The sequence below is a fragment of the Tamandua tetradactyla genome, chromosome 5 (assembly GCF_023851605.1).
Source record: "Tamandua tetradactyla isolate mTamTet1 chromosome 5, mTamTet1.pri, whole genome shotgun sequence".
In the NCBI taxonomy this organism is placed as follows: Eukaryota; Metazoa; Chordata; class Mammalia; order Pilosa; family Myrmecophagidae; genus Tamandua; species Tamandua tetradactyla.
In genome coordinates, this window is record NC_135331.1 from 26,510,592 (window position 1) to 26,529,496 (window position 18,905).

Genomic DNA, 18,905 nt, shown 5'->3' on the forward strand with positions numbered 1-18,905 from the left:
CCAGTAGAGACCATCCTGTGCCTTCCCATGTAAGAAAGAACCTCAGTGGAAAGTAAGCTGCCTTTTCTCTGAAGAACTAATGAAATAAATTCCCTTTTATTAAAAGCCAATCCATCTCTGGTGTGTTGCATTCCTGCAGCTAGCAAACTAGAACAAAGGTTTTCTCCATCCCTTGATGTCAGGTACCAGTTCATCCTGGGAGTCATGTCCCACATAGGGGGGAGGGCAGTGAGTTCACCTGCTGAATTGGCTTAGAGAGGTCACATCTGAGCAACAAAAGAGGTTCTCTGGAAATGACTCTTAGGCATAATCATAAATAGGCTTAGCTTCTTCTTTGCAGGAATAGGTTTCATGTGGTGGAACCCCCAAATCAAGGGCTCAGCTTATTGAATTATTCGTCCCCACTGCTTGTGAGAATATCAGGAATTCCCCAGTGGGGAAGTTTATTACTTCCTTCTTTCTCCCCAGGCCCCAAAGGGGACTTTACAATACTTTTTTATTCTGTACCCAAATTATTCTGGGATTTATTGGGACATCGCACTAACTTGTACAAATGATAATTTTGATGTTCAAATAAACTGACCGTACAAGTTAGATATTCTTAGATATTGTGCTACCAAAAATATAAATTTTGCACCAAAGAAACATCTCTTCCTTTAGTCTCACACAGAAGTTAAAATTTTATAATATAGACCATATCATCCTTTACCCTCTATTCTGATTTACCTTAGTCCTATCCAGTTCAGCTTCATTCCTAACTCTAATTGAAGTCTGATCCCTTTTTCAGTGTTTTTAGCGGTTGTCGAATGGGATAATGTTGACTTTCACAGTTTCAGAGTTCTAACTCTGTGTCTCAGGTGTCACGTAAATACCCGAAGTTTCAGGAAACGACCAGGTTATATACAAATAGCTCAGTATCCCAGAAGTTATCCGTTATACTGCCTGAATATATGTGACTGCTCTTAAAAGCTTACAATCTAGGAACCTTTACAGTAGACCCTAACCTGATAACCCACGCTCTCAACTTCAATTCTCTGAGTTTGTATATTATAGTTAGCCCATATGAGTGAGGCATGATAATATTTGTCCTTTTGTTTCTGCCAGTTCATTCATCATACAGTCCTTAATCAGTCACCTAGTTGCATGCCTCACAATTTCATTCCTTCTTGCAGCTGCTCAGTAGTCCATTGTATGTATATACCACAGTTCCCCCTTCCATTCCTCAGCCGTTGTACCCTTGGGCCACCTTCATTCATTATGGATCACAAACACTGCAGACACCAATGTACAAATGTCCATTTGTGTCCCCACACTCAGTTCCTCCAGGTTTATACTGAGCAATGGGGTTGCAGGATCCTATGGCAATCCCACCTGTAGTCTCCTGTGGAACCACCACACAGCCCTCCATGGGGCTATACCTCCCATTTACCAACAGTGAATAGGTACATCTCTTTCTTGCATTTTCTCCAGCACTTATTTCTCTCTGTTCCTTTTTTTGCATGAGAAGCAATTTATTTAGAGCTTGCTGTAAGAAGGGAGCTGGCCACCATTCCTTGGCCGAGATGCAAAGGCAGGCCAATTCGGATGGGGGGACGCTTTAGAGTGGAAAAAAGGGGGAAGCTGTGATATATGCGACAGCATGGATGCAACTTGACGACATCATGTTGAGTGAAATAAGCCAGACATAAAAGTCCAAAAATGGCACGAGCTCACTGATTTGAAATAATTAGTGAAGTTCTAAAATACAGACAATGTCCTCTTTACCCCTGTATTCTGATTTACCTTCGTCCCGACCTGATTGGCTTCGTTCTTATCTCTAAGCCTCATCTCTTATTTAGTTTCTTTAACAGTTGTTGATTGTGGCAATGCTGGTCTTCAGAGATGCACACTTCCAACTCTGAGTCTCAGGAGTCACACAGGGACCCAAAGTTCAAGGGAAATAGCAGATTATACACAGATAGCACAGCCTCTCAAAATCTAGAAATGACAATTGCTGTTCTGGACTAAATGTGACTGCTATAAGAGTTTATAATCTGGGCCCCAATTTTCTTTATAAGTATTTTCTAAATGAGACCATACAATATTTACTCCTTTTTTTTTTTTTTTTACATGGGCAGGCACCAGGAATCGAACCCGGGTCCTCTGGCATGGCAGGCAAGCATTCTTGCCTACTGAGCCACCATGGCCTGCCCACAATATTTACTCTTTTGTTCCTGGCTTATTTTGCATCACATAATGTCCCACAGGTTCATTCAGAACATTACATGCCTCACGACTTCGTTCCTTTCTGTAGCAGCACAATATTCGATCACATGTATACACCATCATACACCATCTGCTTCTCAGCCAGTGCATCCTTCAGCAACCTGCATTCCTTAGGCATCACGTAAAATGTCTGAAGTCAACAGTCCATCAGCATTCTCAATTTTAGACCATTTTCATTGCCCCCAAGAGAAAAATAACCGAGAAACACACCCTCACCAAATAGAAACACCAAAAAACTCCCCTTAGCCCTTGTCCCTCTCCCCGTTATTTACCCCTGCCGTGCTGTGGTACTGCTGATGTTTTCCTGTTAAACATACCCCATAGCATGCAGTAGCAGTTTTCCCCCGTATCCTGATATTATACACTCTTTGTGCAAGATTCATATCTTTGAAGTAGTTAATGCAAGAATTTATTTATATTTGTAGTGTTAAATAGTGGGACATAGACCCACTAGAGATCCACCTTCACTTCTATCTATCCCCTTACATTTGAGGTCAGCCTCATTAGCTAACCATTCACCCATCTGTAGCTTCTGTGTATCTCTAAGTCCCCTATATTTTGCATTATAAGCCTCTGATTTTACCTTTATCATGGTCATAAAAGTGGAGTCATATAGTATCTGTCCTTTTATGTCTGGCTTATTTCATTCAGCATTATGTCCTCAAGGCTTATCCATCTTGTCATGTGTTTCAGGATGTCATTTCGTCTTACTGCTGCATAATATTCTATCGTATGTAAATACCACATTTTGTTAATCCACTCGTCTATTGAGGGGGACATTTATTTTTGGCACAGTGCCTTTGCTACACTCATTTGAAGCATTTTACAGTACTACTGTTGACGGTAGACCTAGCTTACATTGATTGTGCTTTTTCCCATACACCATCCATTTTCAACCCCTTGAGTGGTGACATTCATTAGTTCTCCCTCTTGCAAAAACGTTTATTTGTGTATTTAATCACCACCATTGTCCACCCTAGGCATTCCTAAGTCACACCATCTCTGTCCTTATCGTCTATATTTTCCCTTCTGGCGTCACCCATGACCCCAGCCATCCAGCCTCACAGGGCCCAATTTGATGGGCTGTGACACTACCCTGCTGGGACACGAGAGGAGCTGCGAGTCCCTCTGAGGGGCCAGCCCAGGACCGGGAGTTGACCCTAGAGTTAGCTATGTGGAAGGCTCCAGCTCTGGGTTCAGGGCTCGACCCCTCCCCTGCCCAGAGTTAGTCTGGCTTCTGGAAGGTTCTCTGGCAGCACATCATGCTGGGGTGTCCTGTCCGCATGGGATGGGGACTTGGCATCCTTACGCACAACATCCAGGTGTCTATCCCCGAGCAGCTCTGGCCACGACTCAGCTTTCTGGCCCAGGACCCAGATGTGTCTCTGTGCCCCTGGGGTCACCGCCCCCACAGCACACCCCATCCCTGGCCACCTCTATCCTCTTCCCTACAACCCATGGAGCTTCTCCTAGCAACAGGCATTGACTGTTGCTCTAGTTTCAGCTCTGGGACATGCTTGACATTTTTCATAATTAATCATTGAGGGGCAATGTGGCCAGCACGTGCTAAGGCTATTTTTAACTGGCACTGATTTCAGAAGCACTAAACCAGAGGAAGTTTCCAGGGTGGGTCTGGGGGTGCTGCAGCCCTGGGCAGGCCTGCCTTCTAGAATGTTCCCTGGGAAACAGGCAGCTCTGAGCCTGGGTTGATGGAGGGAAGAGGGAGCCCCCCCCCAAAGAGTAGGTGGTGGCCCAGTGATCTCGGGGTGGGAGGGTGTGGGAGGCAGATCTTGGGGGAAAGCGGGGGTCCGGCTTGAATCAAGCCTAAGTGAAAGGAGAATCCTGTCATTGTCAGGTTCAAGTGTCAACGTGGCCAAGTGGTGGCACCTGTTTGTCTGGTTGGGCAGGTGCTGGCCTGTTTGTTGCAATGAGAACATTTCATGGACTTAAATCATGATCACATCAGCTGCTTCCACAGCTGATTCCATTTGTAATCAGCCAAGGGGCGTGTCTTCTGAAATGAGTGATGCTTAATCTCATCACTGGAAGCCTTTTAAGGAGGATTCAGTAGAGACAGGCTCTTTTCCTACTTCAGCTAGTGAACCTCTCCTGTGGAGTTTGCCCAGGCCCTCCATTGGAGTCATCAGCTTCACAGCCCGCCCTGCGGACTTTGGATTCTATGTTCCGACGGTTACGCGAGACACTTTTATAAATTTTATATTTACGAATAGTTCCTGTTGATTTGTTTCTCTAAAGAACCCTAACTAATACGAACCCCAAGGCAGAGCTGCAGGAACCAAGGAAGTGATGTCACCCCCATTCTTCCTGGGCCTCCCAGGGGGCCACGGGGCAGCAACTCAGGTTTTGGGGTGGGGGTGGGGTCCCCAAATGGCGCCAGGGGCCCAGCAGAGATTTCCCCTTGGCCAGGCAGTGTGCGTGTTGCTGTAATGTGGGCAGGATGGCAGGCCTTTCAGATGTGCCCAGGGCTGGCCTGGTCCACAGCTGCAGCCAGAGACCCAGGATGAGCCCAAATGCCAACCACCCTTTACTGCTGGGTGCAGGTTCCCAGAGCTGATGGGGCCGGGGGGCCCAGGACTGCCACATCCTGGTCATTTGTCATTGTCAGGCCTGTTAGCCCAGCTGTGAAAGGAGGGTTACGAGGCTCACCCGGGGGGCTTCAGTGGGCATCCTGGGGTCCCTGTAGGGGATGCAATGGAGGTGTCCAGGCAGATGCAATGGTGGGGAGAGGGAGCCCCACAAATACTGCAAACAAAACAGGTGAAATACATCTTAGCGACGTTTCTTCTAACCCTCCATATTCATCCTTTCTCACTGTGTACACATGGAAATCGGTAACCACAGGAATGTACTGTCCCATCTCGGTTGGGACAGCAGATGTCACCGGGACCCCTCCCATTGCACTCAGGGCAGAGGCCAAAATCCTGGCTGAGGTTGGACATGGCCTGGGCACCTGTCCCCTGCTCTGTGAGCCCCCAGGCTGGGGTCTCCTGTTGCAGGATGGAAAGCTCGCCCACCTGCCATCCCTTTGCACCTGCCTGGGGAGTGAACTCGGTTGGAGAAAGGTGAGAATGGCGTGGCCTCGGTAAGGGCACCAGGCTCACGTGAAAGCAACACAACATTAGTGAGAGACCTAAACCAAGCCTTGATGGGATAAGCAGAAATCATTCATTCCCTGGGCGGCCAGTCTGAAAGGCATAGAAGTGTGCATTCTTTTCATTTACAATTTTATTTTTCAATCCCAATACAAATCTCAGTCACTTAATTTGGACCCATTCAATAAGGGAGCTCTGAGGTTTATCTGGAAGAAGAAATGAGTGATCCCAAACCATGGGGCTCTCACCCTGCTCAGGGTCCTGGCAATTGACAAATAATAAGATCCGCTCCCCACCCTCAAGCAGCCCATGGTCCAATGCCAGTGACAGAAACAAAACAAAACAAACCCACAAACCTGCTTTACGGAAAGTGGCCCATGGCACAGCCTAGCTGTAGGGTGAGTAGCTGGGTGGGCACTGGCCAATTGCGGGCGTCCTAGGCTGTGACTGGGGGGGGGGGGCAGATGTGTTTGGGCACTTGGGAACATGTGGCTACCAAGTCCCTGTTCTCTGGATTCACATCTGTCTGAGTTTGAATTCATGCTCTCTCTGACCCTCAGGCTCTTCTTCAGGAAATGAAGCTTCCCTGATAGGCTGGCCCCTAGAGAGGTGGAAGCTCAATATGCAGCAGCTCCTACCCTCCTCGCACATATCTAGTTAGTAACCCTGTGATTGCAAAGCTCTTTTCCTCTTCCATCACCCTTTTGTAAAATTTGCCTGTTCTAGTTTGCCAGCTGCTGGAATGAGATATGCCAGAAATGGAACGGCTCTTAGAAGGGGGAATTTATTAAGTTGCAAGTTTACAGTTCTAAAGGCCATGGAAATGTCCAAATTAAGGCACCCACAAGAGGTAACCTTTACTCAAGAAAGGCCGATAAGATTCAGTGTTTCTCTCTCAACTGGAAAGGCACGTGGTGAACATGGCGATGTCTGCTAGCTTCCTCTCCAGGCTTCTTGTCTCATGAAGCTCCCCCAGGGGGAGTTTTCCTTCTCCATCTCCGAAGGTCTTTGGCTGCGTAGGCTCTTGTGTTTCTTGTAGCTCTAAAGCTTTTTCCAAAATGTTTCCTCTTTCAAAGGATTCCAGTAAACTAAGACCCACCTGGAATGAGTGGAGTCACATCTTTCTCTAATCAAAGATTAATATCCACAATTGGGTGAGTCACATCTCCGTGGAGATAACCTAATCAGGTTTCCAACCTATGGTATCGAATAGGGATTAAAAGAAACGGCTGCCCCCATGAGATGGATCAGCATTAACGCATGGCTTTTCTAGGATACATCATCCTTTCAAACCAGATCATTGCCCAAAGTCTTTTTTGGCGTGTGACTCAAATAGGTCTTCCTTACTGAAGGTATGTTTACATGGAGTGAAGTGCACAGATTTTGGGGTTCCATTTCATGAGTTTTGAGTGATATCCACACTTGTGTAACCAACCTGCCAGCCAGGACAAAGGACATTGCTGTCACCATGCCGTGTCCTTAAATGAGCACAAATCCTACATTTGACAGAGTCAAATCAACTGTCTCTTCACCATTGAGATTTCTGCATCCTAAGAAATCTCTCCCCAAACCCAAGTCTGTCACTTCGCCTTCCCCCTTTAAGCAAACTCTTATCCTTCTGGGGCTACCTTTTTGTATAGAAGTGAAGTAGGAGTCTAATTTGATTTCTCTTTTTTTCTTTTTGTCAAGAGCCAGTTTTCCTATTTGGCATGTGGTCATTGGGGTGATTCCCCAAGACCTACAGCTACCCCATCCTTTACTCCTGGTTCCATTGCTGCTTGCTGTCACCTTTGGAACAAGCGTGTGTTCTAGTTCTGGCCCATGATGGGTGAGGACAAATCTACGGGAGGCTCCTCTGCTCGAAAAAAATAGAGGCCCAAGATAGAGCAGAATGAGCTGGTCTTTTTAGGGCCCTCATGGCTGCAAGATGGCTGCAGCAGCTCCAGGCTGCACATAAAGACAACATCCCTAGGCAACAAAAAGAATGTCTCTTTTCACACAGAGGCAGTCTCTCCAGAAGCCTCTGGCATACTTCCCCTTGGGTCTAACAAGGCAGAATCGTACTGCAGAGAGGCAAGTCCCCACAGTTGGTCTAGATTAGTCCTGCTTTACTCCTGGGACTAGAAAAGGGAGGGCCTGACCTGGAAAGAACGACTCCTTGGAAGAGAGTGAACTAAGGGCTTCAGCTGGCAAGGAGGACGGGGACAGGTACCTTTGGGGTAGACAGTCACTACATCTGTGTAATTGTCAAGCTTTCCTATTTATTTTTGCCTGGTGTCCAGCTCTCTGACACTGTTAAATCTTAGCAGGGATGAAGGGTCACTCTTGTCCCTTAGTAAGGGGAATGCTACTAATACTTCCCCTCTTAAATGAGGTTTCTGCACATTTTTACTTAAGTAGACGTCATTAAATCAGAGTGTCCCTTTTTGTCCCTCTTTTCATAAGAGTTTTAAAAAATCATCAATAGATGTTGAACTTTCTCATGTTATTTTCTGCATCTATTAAAAATGGACTGTTGAAATGGAGTCCCCCCTCCCCAGAATAAACTCGAATTGTTTTCCATGTATCTCTTTTTGTATACCAATAATTTATTTGGGATTTTCACCTCCAAGTTCCTGGTTGAACCTGGCCAAACAAAGGCAGTTTAAATGGACACGTTTACCTTCAGTCTCAAGAAACAATAAAATAGTTTCCTCTTTCTTCTGTTTCCTTTGCACAGCTTGTCCCCTCCACCTTTCAATCTTACTTATCCTCTTAACATAAACGCTGAGTAATATTCTACTTTTTTTTTTTTACTAGACGTCATGATCATCCAAACACAATGCCGCACCATATCCCAACATCCCATTTTAGTAACAGTTGCTTCCTCTCGGGTGGCTTCTCTGGCGGAAAGCTTCCAGGAATAAGTTCACACTGGTGGGGTTTAAAACAAATGGGACGACTGGGTCAAAACATGCGAAAATCGATGTATTTGCAAGATTTCTCCAGAAGGCATGAGTTTGCACGGCCCACTTGCAAAGCGGGGGAACAAGCCTCGCCCAACTTTCCCCTTATGGGTTACTGGTCGTTAACTGCCCCTCTGATGGCTTGTCCCACACCCTTTCTGCACACGCGCTCCTGGCGCGGCCCCTGGCCAGCCGGGGGCCCTTTGTGACGCCGCGCACCCGGGCGGCGGAGACCGGCGCGGGCGCCGGGCGCGCGGCAGTGTGGGGGCGCCATGGCCGAGACGCGGGAGGTCCTTCTGCAGCTGCAGAAGGACAACCGCGACGGGCGCCTGCGGAAGCAGGAGCTGGAGGAGCTGGTGCGCGGGCTGGAGGCCGAGAGCGAGAGCCTCACCGCGCGCCTGCAGGACCTGCGCGAGCGCGAGCGCAGGTGCGCGGGCCCCCAGGTGGCTTCATGGGGGCGGGGTTGGGGGTGGAGTTGGGGATGTGGCCCGGACGCCCTCTGGGGTTCCCGCCGACCCCCTCAGTTCCCGGCGGCGGGACGCTGCGGGGCGGGGAGGCGGTGCCCAGCGTGCGTGGCGCCCGCCTCAATTTCCCCCCACCAGCAGCTTGCAGCGGCGGCAGAACCAGGCGGCGCAGGCTTTGCGTGGGGAGGCGCGCGAGGCGGCGCGGGAGCGTGCAGAGCGGGCGCGGGGGCTGTTGCAAGCCGCGGAGCAGCAGAAGCAGGATCTGGTGCAGGGCGGGACCCCGGCGCGGGAAGTTGGCGGGGTGGGGTTGGAGGGCAGGCGCAAGGGGCCGGGAGGGGGACGGGGCTGGAGGAAGCCCCCGGGTGGGATTCTTGGGGAGGGCGTAGGGGTGACTACCGGAGGTGCATGGAGAGGCCCGCGGTGGGGGATGCGGCGGGGTCTTGGGGAGGTCCGCGGTGGGGGATCTTGGGGGGGGGGTTACCGGACCGTCCCCTGGGGCTTCCCGCAGCAGCTCCGCAACCAGCAGCTACAGGAGCAATGGGAGGAGCTGTCGAGTCAGGTAGGCGCGGGCTCCGCCCCCCTTCCCGCGTCCCCCCCCCAACGAAGTCCCCTCCGAGGTCCCGACCCGGGCCCCGCCCCGCTCCTGGGGGGAACCCCCGCCCCTCGAGCCCGGCAAACTCCGCCCCCCACTTTCCCCTCCTTCCTTCTCTCCAGCTCTTCTACTACGGAGGGGAACAGCTGAGTCAGCAGCGCGCGGAGCAGCAGCTTGGGGCCCAGCTGGCCGCCTTGCAGGTGCTGGGTGGGGGGCTCCCCACCCCCGCCGAGCAACCCGAGGGGGTGGGGCCCTGGGAGGGGGCAGGGGCCCGACGTCCTGGGGGCGGGGCCTAGCGCCCTGGGGCGGGCTCCTTACGGCCCCGCCCGGGTCCTGATGTCGTTTGGATGGTCGGAAAGAAACAGCTGGAGCTAGTGGAGACCAAACGCGCCGTGCAGGCCGAGGGCCTGCGGCAGGTGCGGGGCTGAGCCTCGTGGGCCTGGGGGCGGGGAGGTGCCCCTGGGTGTGGGTGGCACCTGGGCAGAAGCAGGGGAATGTGGACGGGCGTGTTCCGCCGAGTCTAATCGGGGATCCCCCGCCCCCGGCACCCCAGGGCGCGCAGCGGACGGAGGAGGCCTGGGCCAGCTTCCAGGAGCAGAGCGGAGTCCTACAGGTGGGGTCCCGCCCCGCGGCCGCTCCCCTCCCCCCTCCCTTTCCCCTGCCCCTCCCCCAGCCCCGAAGCCTCATATCCTACCCCCACACACACATATTCCCACTTACCCCCCCCCCCCACCAGGAGCTGCAGGGGAGGGTGATGGAGGCGGCGGCCACGCTGGAGGCCTCGCGGAGCGGCCCGGAACCGTAAGGGGGTCGCGGCTGCTTGGGGGAGGGTAGGGAGTGGGGGTGGGCAGATCTCCGACCTGGAGCACCCCCCTCCCTCCAACACGCCCCGCACGCAGGTGTGACTGGAGGCGTCGCCGGGTGCAGGACGGCGCGGGCTCGCTCATGGAGGAGGTGGCCAAGGCCGACTGGGTGAGCACGCGTAGGGCGGGCGCCCCTGGTTGGGGAGGCTCGCTCACTCTTGCGGGGAGCAGACGGCGAACTACCCCCCCCCCCCCCCTCACCGGGGCCACCCGGATCCCCGGCCTTCCGAGCTGGATGGACGTTCCGTGTCCCCCTCCCTTCAGGAGAAGGTTCTGTTCGCGGGCTCGGGCTCAGCCGGCATCAGGTGAGCGGGGGGGGCGGGCTCGGGGTGTCCCCCGCACCCCCCACACCCCGGGGGCGGGCACCCCAGCCCGCGGTCTGCCCGGCCTCCCCTGGGTCCCGCAGGCTGTGGGCGCTGGGCGCGCTGCAGACGCTGCTGCTGCTCCCGCTCGGCTTCCTGGCGTTGCCGCTGCTCTACTTGGCGCTGGTGAACCCGGGCGCCCTGAGCTACCGTCTCCCGCGCCTCTGCTCTGCCGCTGCGCGCCGCCGCTTGCGCTACACGCTGTCCCCGCTGCTCCAGCTGCGCCCGCACGGGCTGCTGCCCAGCTAGCGGCCATCACGCTCGGCCGCGGCCGCTCCCACCTCTGTCTCTAGTGTGTGCTTTGTGTTTTTTTCTTTTCGGGGGGTGGGGGCGGCCCGCGCGTGTGCGCACCTTCCGCAGTGCGCCGTGCGGGGCGCCCGGGTGCAGCGCCACCCGCCGCGGGGGTTCGTCGGCGTCTTATTTCCTAAGGCGCCGGCTGCTTTCCTTTTCTTCTTGAGCTTCTTGGGCGGGGAGCGGCCGGGACCCCTCTGGCCCGGCTAGGTGGCAGCTGTCCAGGTCCCCTGTCCCCGGCTGCGACCCCGCGGTGCCCTTAGTGCGTGCTGGGTGGAGATTCCGTTTCACGCGATCGGGTCTGCTTTAGTGTCACCTCCTGTTATATTATTTGGGCGCGAATTCTCGTGAGTGTCGCCCTGGAGCACCTGCACCTGTGGTTTTTCTGCCAGTTTTTAAACAATCGTTTTCCTATTGGTTTGTGTGTCGCCTTTAGTCCTTCTTTGGGGGTTGCATTGGTTTATGGACTCCAGGGCATTGCACTTTATCATATTTCAGGTTTGGGTTTTTGTGTCCTTAAAAAAAAAATCTTTCACCTAGAAATCAAAGATATTCTCCTGTTTTCTTGGAATGCTTTTAAAGTTCTGTTTTTTATATTTCAAGATGGAATCCAGGTGGAATTTCGATTGCCATCCGTTCTAGTTTGCTATAACTGCCAGAACGCAACACACCAGAGATGGATTGGCGTTTAATAATGGGGGGCTTATTTACAAACGTATACCTCTTTAGAGGAAAGGCAGCTAGCTTTCATCTGAGGTTCTCTCTTACACCGGAAGGCACAGGGCAATCGCCCCTGGCCTTCCCTCCCAGCCTCTGGGTTCCCATAGCTTTCCCAGGGGTGATTCCTTTCTGCATCCCCAAAGATGGGCTGCAGCTGGGCTGAGCTGCGAGTGCTAAGGTGAGGTCTGCTGAGCTGCTTGGGCTGTGCTGCACTGAGCTCTCTCTTTTAAGCACCAGCCAATTAAACTAAATGCCACTCATTGCAGCAGGCACTTCCCCTAGCCCACTGCAGATGCAGTCAGTGACACATGAGCGTCACAAGCCTTGGCTCATGTCCACAGCAACAGAACTAGGCGCCTTCACCTGACCAAGTCGACACCTGAACCTAACTACCACACCTCCGTTTGTGAGGTAGAAATCTTAAGTTTACTTTTTCCCCCTAATGGAAAGCCCCAGTTCCTCCAACATTATCTGTGGAATATGGTTGTGTTTTCTTCTTATAAACTTTGCCTGCTTTTTTCTTTTTCTGGGGGAAGGGAGTCACGCCTTTCCTTTTTCTAAAGTTAAGTAGTTCTAAAAGGCATCTATGATAAAAGACATCAAATTGCTGGCTCCTGTGTCCTAGTAACAGGCAGGCGGTGGTGCTTCTCCTGAGCCGGCTGCCATATTTTGGGGAGGTTGTCTGTAAATTCCTTAGGAGCTGCAAAACGCTTTTCCTCCATGCCCTCTGCATATGTGAAGAAGTCTGCTACCCTCCAACGGAGGCCAGTGAGGCTTTTTTTTTCTTTTGGGTGCATGGAATCAAACTCTGGCCTCTGGCAGGGCAGGTGAGCACTCTCCCACTGAACCACCCATGCACCACAATTAATTTTTTTTTTAATTTCTTATATTTATTTTTAACTTTTTAATTGTATAGTATAACATATATACAAAGCAAAGAAATAAAAAAGCAATAGTTTTCAAAATACTCTTCAACAAGTAGTTTACAGGGCAGATTCCAGTTTGTCACGGGCTATTGTGCCATCCTCAGATTTTCTACCTGAAGCTTGTGTAAGAGCAACCTCCAGAGTAGTCTCTTGACTCTATGTGAACTCTCTCTGCGACTGATACTTTATTAGTTACACTTCCTTCCCCGCTTTTGGTCAGGATGGAATTGTTGAAACCACAGTGCCAGGTCTGGATTCATTCCTGGGAGTCCTCCCCCACATCGCCAGGGAGACTTTCACCCCTGGATGTCATGTCCCACATAGGGCAGAGGGCAATGATTTCACTTGCAGAGTTGGGCTTAGAGAGACTGAGGCCACATCTAAGCAACAACAGAGGTCCTCCAGAAGTAACTCTTAGGCATGCCTATAGGTAGGCTAAGCTTCTCTGCCACCTACATAAGCTTCATAAGAGTAAGCCTCATGATCAAGGCATGGCCTATTGATTTGGGTGTCCCTAAAGTTTGCCACAGTGTCAAGGGATTCCCTGATGGTAAGTTTTAATAGTTCCATATTAAAACTTAATAGTCCCCTCCCTCAAGGGACTTTGCCAATATTTTTTCATTATCTGTGTAATATACTCTAGGATGATACAGGCATATAATCGATACAGGATTAAGGGACCTCTTTCTTATTCTGTGCTTCCTGTGTTTCAGTTGCTCAAATGAACTATACAGAAAGGCTGAGTTAGGTTAGGCACTACAGAAAATTTCAGTTCCAGATCAAATAAACCTTTCTCCCATTGGTCTCAAAGGGTATGTGTGGTTCTAAAATTAGACACTGTCTTCCTTACCCCTGTGTTCTGAATTACTTTAAACCCCAACCTGACTGGCTTCACCTTATCTCTAAATATCAGGTTTTATGTTATCTCAATTTTAGATACTTTTCATTGTTCCCAAGAGAAAGAAATCCAATAAACACACCCTCACTAAACAGGAAATCTAAACCCCCTCTTAACTCTTGTCCCTTCCCCATTATTTACCTCTGCTGTTGCTGTGCTCGTGCTGATGGTTTCCTTTTGAACCATAGCATACAATAGCTGTTTTCCCTCTGTACCCTGGACTTAAACACTCTTTGTACATGAATTGTATCTTTGAAGTAATTCTTGCAAGAACTAATTCATATTTCTAGTGTTAATCGGTGGGACATATAGGTCTATACAATCCCTTTCAACTTTGTTCACCTTCAATATGCTAATATTGCTTAAACACCCGCTAGAGAACTCACTTCATTTTGTGCCCATTTATTGAAGACAGGTTTGTCCTAGTTCAGAGGATTTGGGGGCCTTGTCAAAAATCTGTTGACCATAGATTTGGTGGTCTATTTCTGCACTCTTGATTCAATTCCATAGGTCAGTGCTCCTATCTTTGTGGCAGTACCATGCTGTTTTGACCACTGTGGTTTTATAATAGGTTTTAAAGTCAGGGAGTGTAAATCCTCCCATTTCGTCTTCCTTTTTAGGATGCTTTTAGGTATTTGAGGTCTCTTTCCCTTCCAGATGAATTTGATAACTAGCTTTTCCAAGTCTTCAAAGTAGGTTCACATTACTTCTCTTTTAGAAGAATATTTTTATTGAGAAATAAGCACATTCAGAGTCCAACCATTTTATACAATCAGTGGCTCACAATATCATTGCACAGTTGCTTCTTGATGCTAAGCTGATGCCACTTCCCTCTGACCCTGGGCCTCAGCTTCCTGGTTGACAAGATGTTCCAGGCTGAAGGTGTGAATTATGTGCCCTGGATTGGAACCCATGCTACGTCGTCAGGGCTCCTTGGATTGTCATAGTTGGCCCTCCCTACTTTTTCTAAGGCAGCGGGGGAGGGGGTGGCAGACAAGTTCATCCTGACAGTTCCACAATCTTCTCTAACTGCACTCCTGTGTTTCCTCGCACGCTGAAAATCCTGGTTCTCCACACACTAGGGCAATTTTACAACAATGTGCACGCCCCCCCCCCCCCATGAAATCTGACCCCAGCTTGAATTTTTCACCCCTCCCTGTCCTTGGGGCCCACTGGGGAGGAAATGCACCAGGAATTGTTTCTCCGCTCGCGCCTGTCACCTGCTCACCCAGTTAGGCTCCTTTTATATTTTACTTCCCAGTTTTTAGGGGTTGCATCTTCTAACTTTTCTCGCTTATATATAATCGCATGGAACGTTTAGTTTTGTTGAGTCAACAAAACAAGTCGTGGGCTGGTTTGAAAGGAAGTACGCCCCCTAGAAAAGCCATGTTTTAATCAAAATATCATTTCGTAAACATAGAATAATCTCTATTCAATACTGTATGCTTGAAACTAATCAGATCATCTCCCTGGATGATGGGATTTAGTTGAGAGTGGTTGTTAAACTGGATTAGGGGATGACATGTATCCACCCATTTGGGTGGGTCTTGATTGGTTTATTGGAGTCCTATAAAAGAGGAAATATTTTGGGGAATGAAAGATCCAGAGAGAGCAGAGAATGCTGCAGCACTACAAAGCAGAGTCCACAAGCCAGCGACCTTTGGAGATGAAGAAGGAAAATGCGTCCCGGGGAGCTTCATGAAACAGGAAGTCAGGAGAGAAAGTAGGAGATGATGCCTTGCTTGCCGTTTGCCCTTCCAACTGAGAGAGAAACTGTGACTGTGTTCACCATGTGCCTTTCCAGATGAGAGAGAAACCCTGAATTTCATCGGCTTTCTTGAATCAAGGTATCTTTCCCTGGATGCCTTAAATTGGACATTTCTATAGACTTGTTTTGATTGGGACATTTTCTTGGCCTTAGAACTGTAAACTAGCAACTCGTTAAATTCCCCTTTTTAAAAGCCATTCCGTTTCTGGTATATTGCATTCCGGCAGCTAGCAAACTAGAACAAGTCGTTTTAGGACAGTTCATTTTTTTTCCCCCGTGTCCCTCCACCCCCCTAGAGGTATCTGATTTGTTCATACCCTCTTTTTTCACCCCTTACTATAAGTAAAACAGCCGCTCCTGTGCACCCTGGGGCTTCCCAGCGCTTCCCCAAGCATCTCCTCCGGTGGAGTGCTGGCTGGCCGGTCTCCAGGCCCCACCATAGTTTGGGGTGCAGGCTGCTGTTTGGCTGTTACAGTGCTTCAGTGAAAAGCTGCCTGCACACATCTTTTTGTGTGTTGCCAGAGTCTTAGTCTCCTAGCGGTCATGGGTGAAGATTGAGTGCAGACCGGAAACAGTTGGGCAGTTGCCCGGTCCCCTCCCTTGTCCCCACCCAGTCTCGTCATACCTGGAATTTACTGTCAATTTGATGGGTGAGAAATGGCACCTGTGTGGTTTTAGTTTGCATTTCCCTTAGGAACATGGTTGAGAATATTTAATCATCACAATCAAATTTTTTATACATATACTTTTTACATTTAAGGACTAGCTGCATTTCTTTCTGGAAACTGATCAGATCGTTTGCTCATTTAAAAAACACAGGATTGTGGCATTTCCTCCCATTTTTCAAAGTGATTTCAGAGTAAGGGTTTTAAGTTTGAACTCTGAGTTGTAAACGTGTCTCCATGCTTTTGGGCCTGGTGGGCTCTTGCCATCCTTTTATTGGGGGTGGGGATATGTATAACAATCTGTTTTCCTTTATCATATCTGGGTTTTGTTGGGAGAGGTAAGGAAACTCGCCGACACCTTTCTCCGTACAGTACTTGGCTTTGTCATTCACATTTTGGTCTCTAGGCTGTTTGGAATTTTATGGCTTTCCCAGTTGAGGGAGGATGTGTTATTTTTTTCCATGCTGTTGTCCAGGAAGTTTACCTTTCCTCCGCTGATTAAGATGCCCCTTCAAAATCTACATTTCTGTATGTACTTGGGTCTCTTTCTGGATTTTCTCAGCTGTTCCTTTAGTCTGTTTGTTCATTGCATTCTTGAACCTTGCAGCTCTCTATGCTGTATGTTTTTGTACCTGACGGAGATAGCCGCCTGCAGCTTGGACATTTCTTGCTTCTTTATTCCTCCAGTTGAACTTTATCATCTATTTGTCGAGCTTCGAAGACGAATCTTATAGTATTTCCATTGTGATCTTGTAAATTAAGGACTCCTTTTCAAAGTCTTTCTACCTGAGAAAAGCAGGTGTATTCGTTTCTTCAAGGGGATTTCTTGAATCTCTGGGAGTATTTTCTAATTTTCTTCATGTCTTAGGCATGAGTCTTAAGTTTGCCCGGCTACTGCACTCATCTTTTTCATAGTCTAAATGGGCCCCTCTTCGTTTTGCCTTTGCACTGGTTATTTATGAGGGCTATGGGTGGCTCTGAGTTAATTTTCTATCCTGCTCCTTCCTGAATTCTCCTATGGAAGCTTTCCCGTTGATTCTTTGCTTTGATCATGTTACCTGCAAACTGCAATAGCTGAACCCTCCTCTGGCAGCTGTGATTTCTGACACAAGGTCAGCGCCTGCAGCCTTGCTCCCCTTGGTTAGCAGGGCTGTCCCAGGACGCAGATGTTCCCTCGGTGGACAGAGGCATATTTATCTTGTTGGGGATGTGCACATCAGTTCCTACTTTTTACACCTACAGACAGTTGACTTGGCCAGATTCCTTTTAGGATCCCTGGAAACAATCAGATTGTGCTTGCTCTGTGTTGATAATGTGGTTTTTATTGGTGGATTTTCTAATAAGGAACCACCGTTGCCTTCCTGGAATAACCCCACTTGGTTTTTAATGTGCTGTTGGCTTCTGCTTGCTAGTGTTTAATATTTTTGCTTTGATATTTTTAAGATGGGACTATCAGTTCTACTTGCTTTATCATTTCCCAAAAGGCAGAATGCCTTTATTTTATCTGCTGCATAGCTAATCTTACATGCTTTTTATTTCAGTGACATCTCTAGATTTTCCATGCAATTTGCTCTTCTTCCTGTCTTAGAATACTTGGAGGGCCACAGCAGGTGGGAGGCCCTAGAGGGTCCCAAGGGAGATGACCAGGGAAGGAGAGCTGATTGTCTGCAGGAGAGGCAGCAGCAAAGGGAATGAGGGTTATTTTGGTAGGTTGGTGGTGGGGTGGGTGAGGGGCAGGTGAGATTGTGCCCGCTGGTGAGTGGAAGAAGGATGGCAGGTGGTGCCTATGGCTCTGGGCTGGCTGCCCCCGCTCTCTCTACACACCAGCCCCGGAGCCCATGGAGAGGAAATGGGCCTGACCCCTTCCAGCTCGCCTCTTAATCACCTTCCAACACGGTACTTCTGGGATTTTTTACTTTGTTCACATTGGAATAAATCTGTTTTTAAACACACACAAAAATACTTCATGTACCTATGGGACAGACAGGTGGGAATGTGTGCAGTGCAGGGGAGGCCACCTCAGCACGGATGGGTCCCTGACGATTGTCATGCAGGGTGGCAGGTGTGTGCCTGCTGCCTATAGAAGTTCCACTGGCTGGACCCACTTTCCTGACCCCGGGTGTGCCCTGCACGGCAGCCGGCGATGGGCGGGGCCTGGGGCGGCTCAGTAGGGGATGTCGTTCTGGTAGTACTGGATCATGTCATAGGTCCGGCTCCTGCGGGAGCAGAGGGGGCACTCAAGACCCCAGGCCACACGGCTCCCCATTTTCCACCTTCCCACCCCTCCAGGAAGTGCTTTGCCCACCCCTGGCACAGGCTCTGAGGTTTCGGACACAGGTGACCCTGTGGCCCAGTCCCCAGCTGCCTCTGCACATGGACATGGCCAGCTGCCCCCGACCCCACCCACAATCTCCGCCCCCCAGCTCAGGCCTGGGTGGGCGCTGTCTGTCCTACAGCTCCAGGCCCCTCTACACTTGAGGGACCCCATGACCTGGCAACTTCCCCTCCAGGCTCAGGACTCCCCACACGTTCAGCATCAGTGCTGGGTTCCCCCAGACAATGCCTGCGCTGGGCCATGTCGGGTGGGGGACATACCTGTTACTGAGGAAGCAGCTCTGAATGACCTTCATGATGAAGTTGGCAGCCTCCCGCTCTGTCATGTTGGGGCTGAACCTGTGCCTGGGGGTGGGGTGGGGGACAGGTCACCCAGGGGCCTGGGGACAGGGTAGGTTGCTCGAGGCCGGCTGTCCCCAGCTTGAGGGGCTCTAGCTTGGTTTGGACATTGGGGTTCAGACTCGAGACATTTGTTCAGCTGAAGGGCACACCCGGGAAGATGAGGGAAAGAGGAGTGAGGGCCTGGCCAACCGAGGGGACAGCGTTCCCAGCTGGCTGTAAAGGGCTTGTGCCCCTTCTCACCATCAGCTTTGGGGACTAAGCATGGGGCAAGGTTCTGGGGAGCGGAGTCCCTGGAGGGAGCAGGGCAGAGCCCCTTGATCCGTCCTCAGCAGGGCAGCACCAGCTGGACAGCACGAG

At 50.3% G+C, this 18,905-nt stretch overlaps 2 protein-coding genes across 9 annotated transcripts in view; one reads left to right on the forward strand and one right to left on the reverse strand.

Annotated features, from left to right (window-relative positions):
• The first annotated feature begins 8,556 nt into the window (after positions 1–8,556).
• TMEM191C (transmembrane protein 191C) lies at positions 8,557–18,605 on the forward strand. Of its 3 annotated transcripts, none has more exons than XM_077160288.1 (10): positions 8,557–8,750; positions 8,929–9,052; positions 9,296–9,346; positions 9,502–9,579; positions 9,745–9,795; positions 9,933–9,992; positions 10,116–10,180; positions 10,279–10,351; positions 10,507–10,547; positions 10,649–18,605. In XM_077160288.1, exons 1-10 carry the CDS (start codon positions 8,596–8,598, stop codon positions 10,851–10,853), a joined length of 903 nt encoding a protein of 300 aa, XP_077016403.1. In that variant the 5' UTR covers positions 8,557–8,595; the 3' UTR covers positions 10,854–18,605. The 3 variants fall into 3 exon arrangements, with proteins under 3 accessions (XP_077016403.1, XP_077016401.1, XP_077016402.1); XM_077160286.1 differs by having other exon boundaries at positions 9,739–9,795; positions 10,649–18,604; XM_077160287.1 differs by having other exon boundaries at positions 9,299–9,346; positions 9,739–9,795; positions 10,649–18,604.
• PI4KA (phosphatidylinositol 4-kinase alpha) overlaps positions 17,770–18,905 on the reverse strand; it is a 182,200-nt gene continuing 181,064 nt past the window's right edge. For all 6 annotated transcript variants that reach the window (XM_077160279.1, XM_077160283.1, XM_077160278.1 and 3 more), the window contains exons 54-55: positions 18,468–18,551; positions 17,770–18,088 (exon numbers count right to left, since the gene is read on the reverse strand). In XM_077160279.1, coding sequence (XP_077016394.1) covers positions 18,037–18,088; positions 18,468–18,551 — 136 coding nt within the window. In that variant the 3' untranslated portion in view covers positions 17,770–18,036. The remainder of the gene's footprint in view (positions 18,089–18,467; positions 18,552–18,905) is intronic.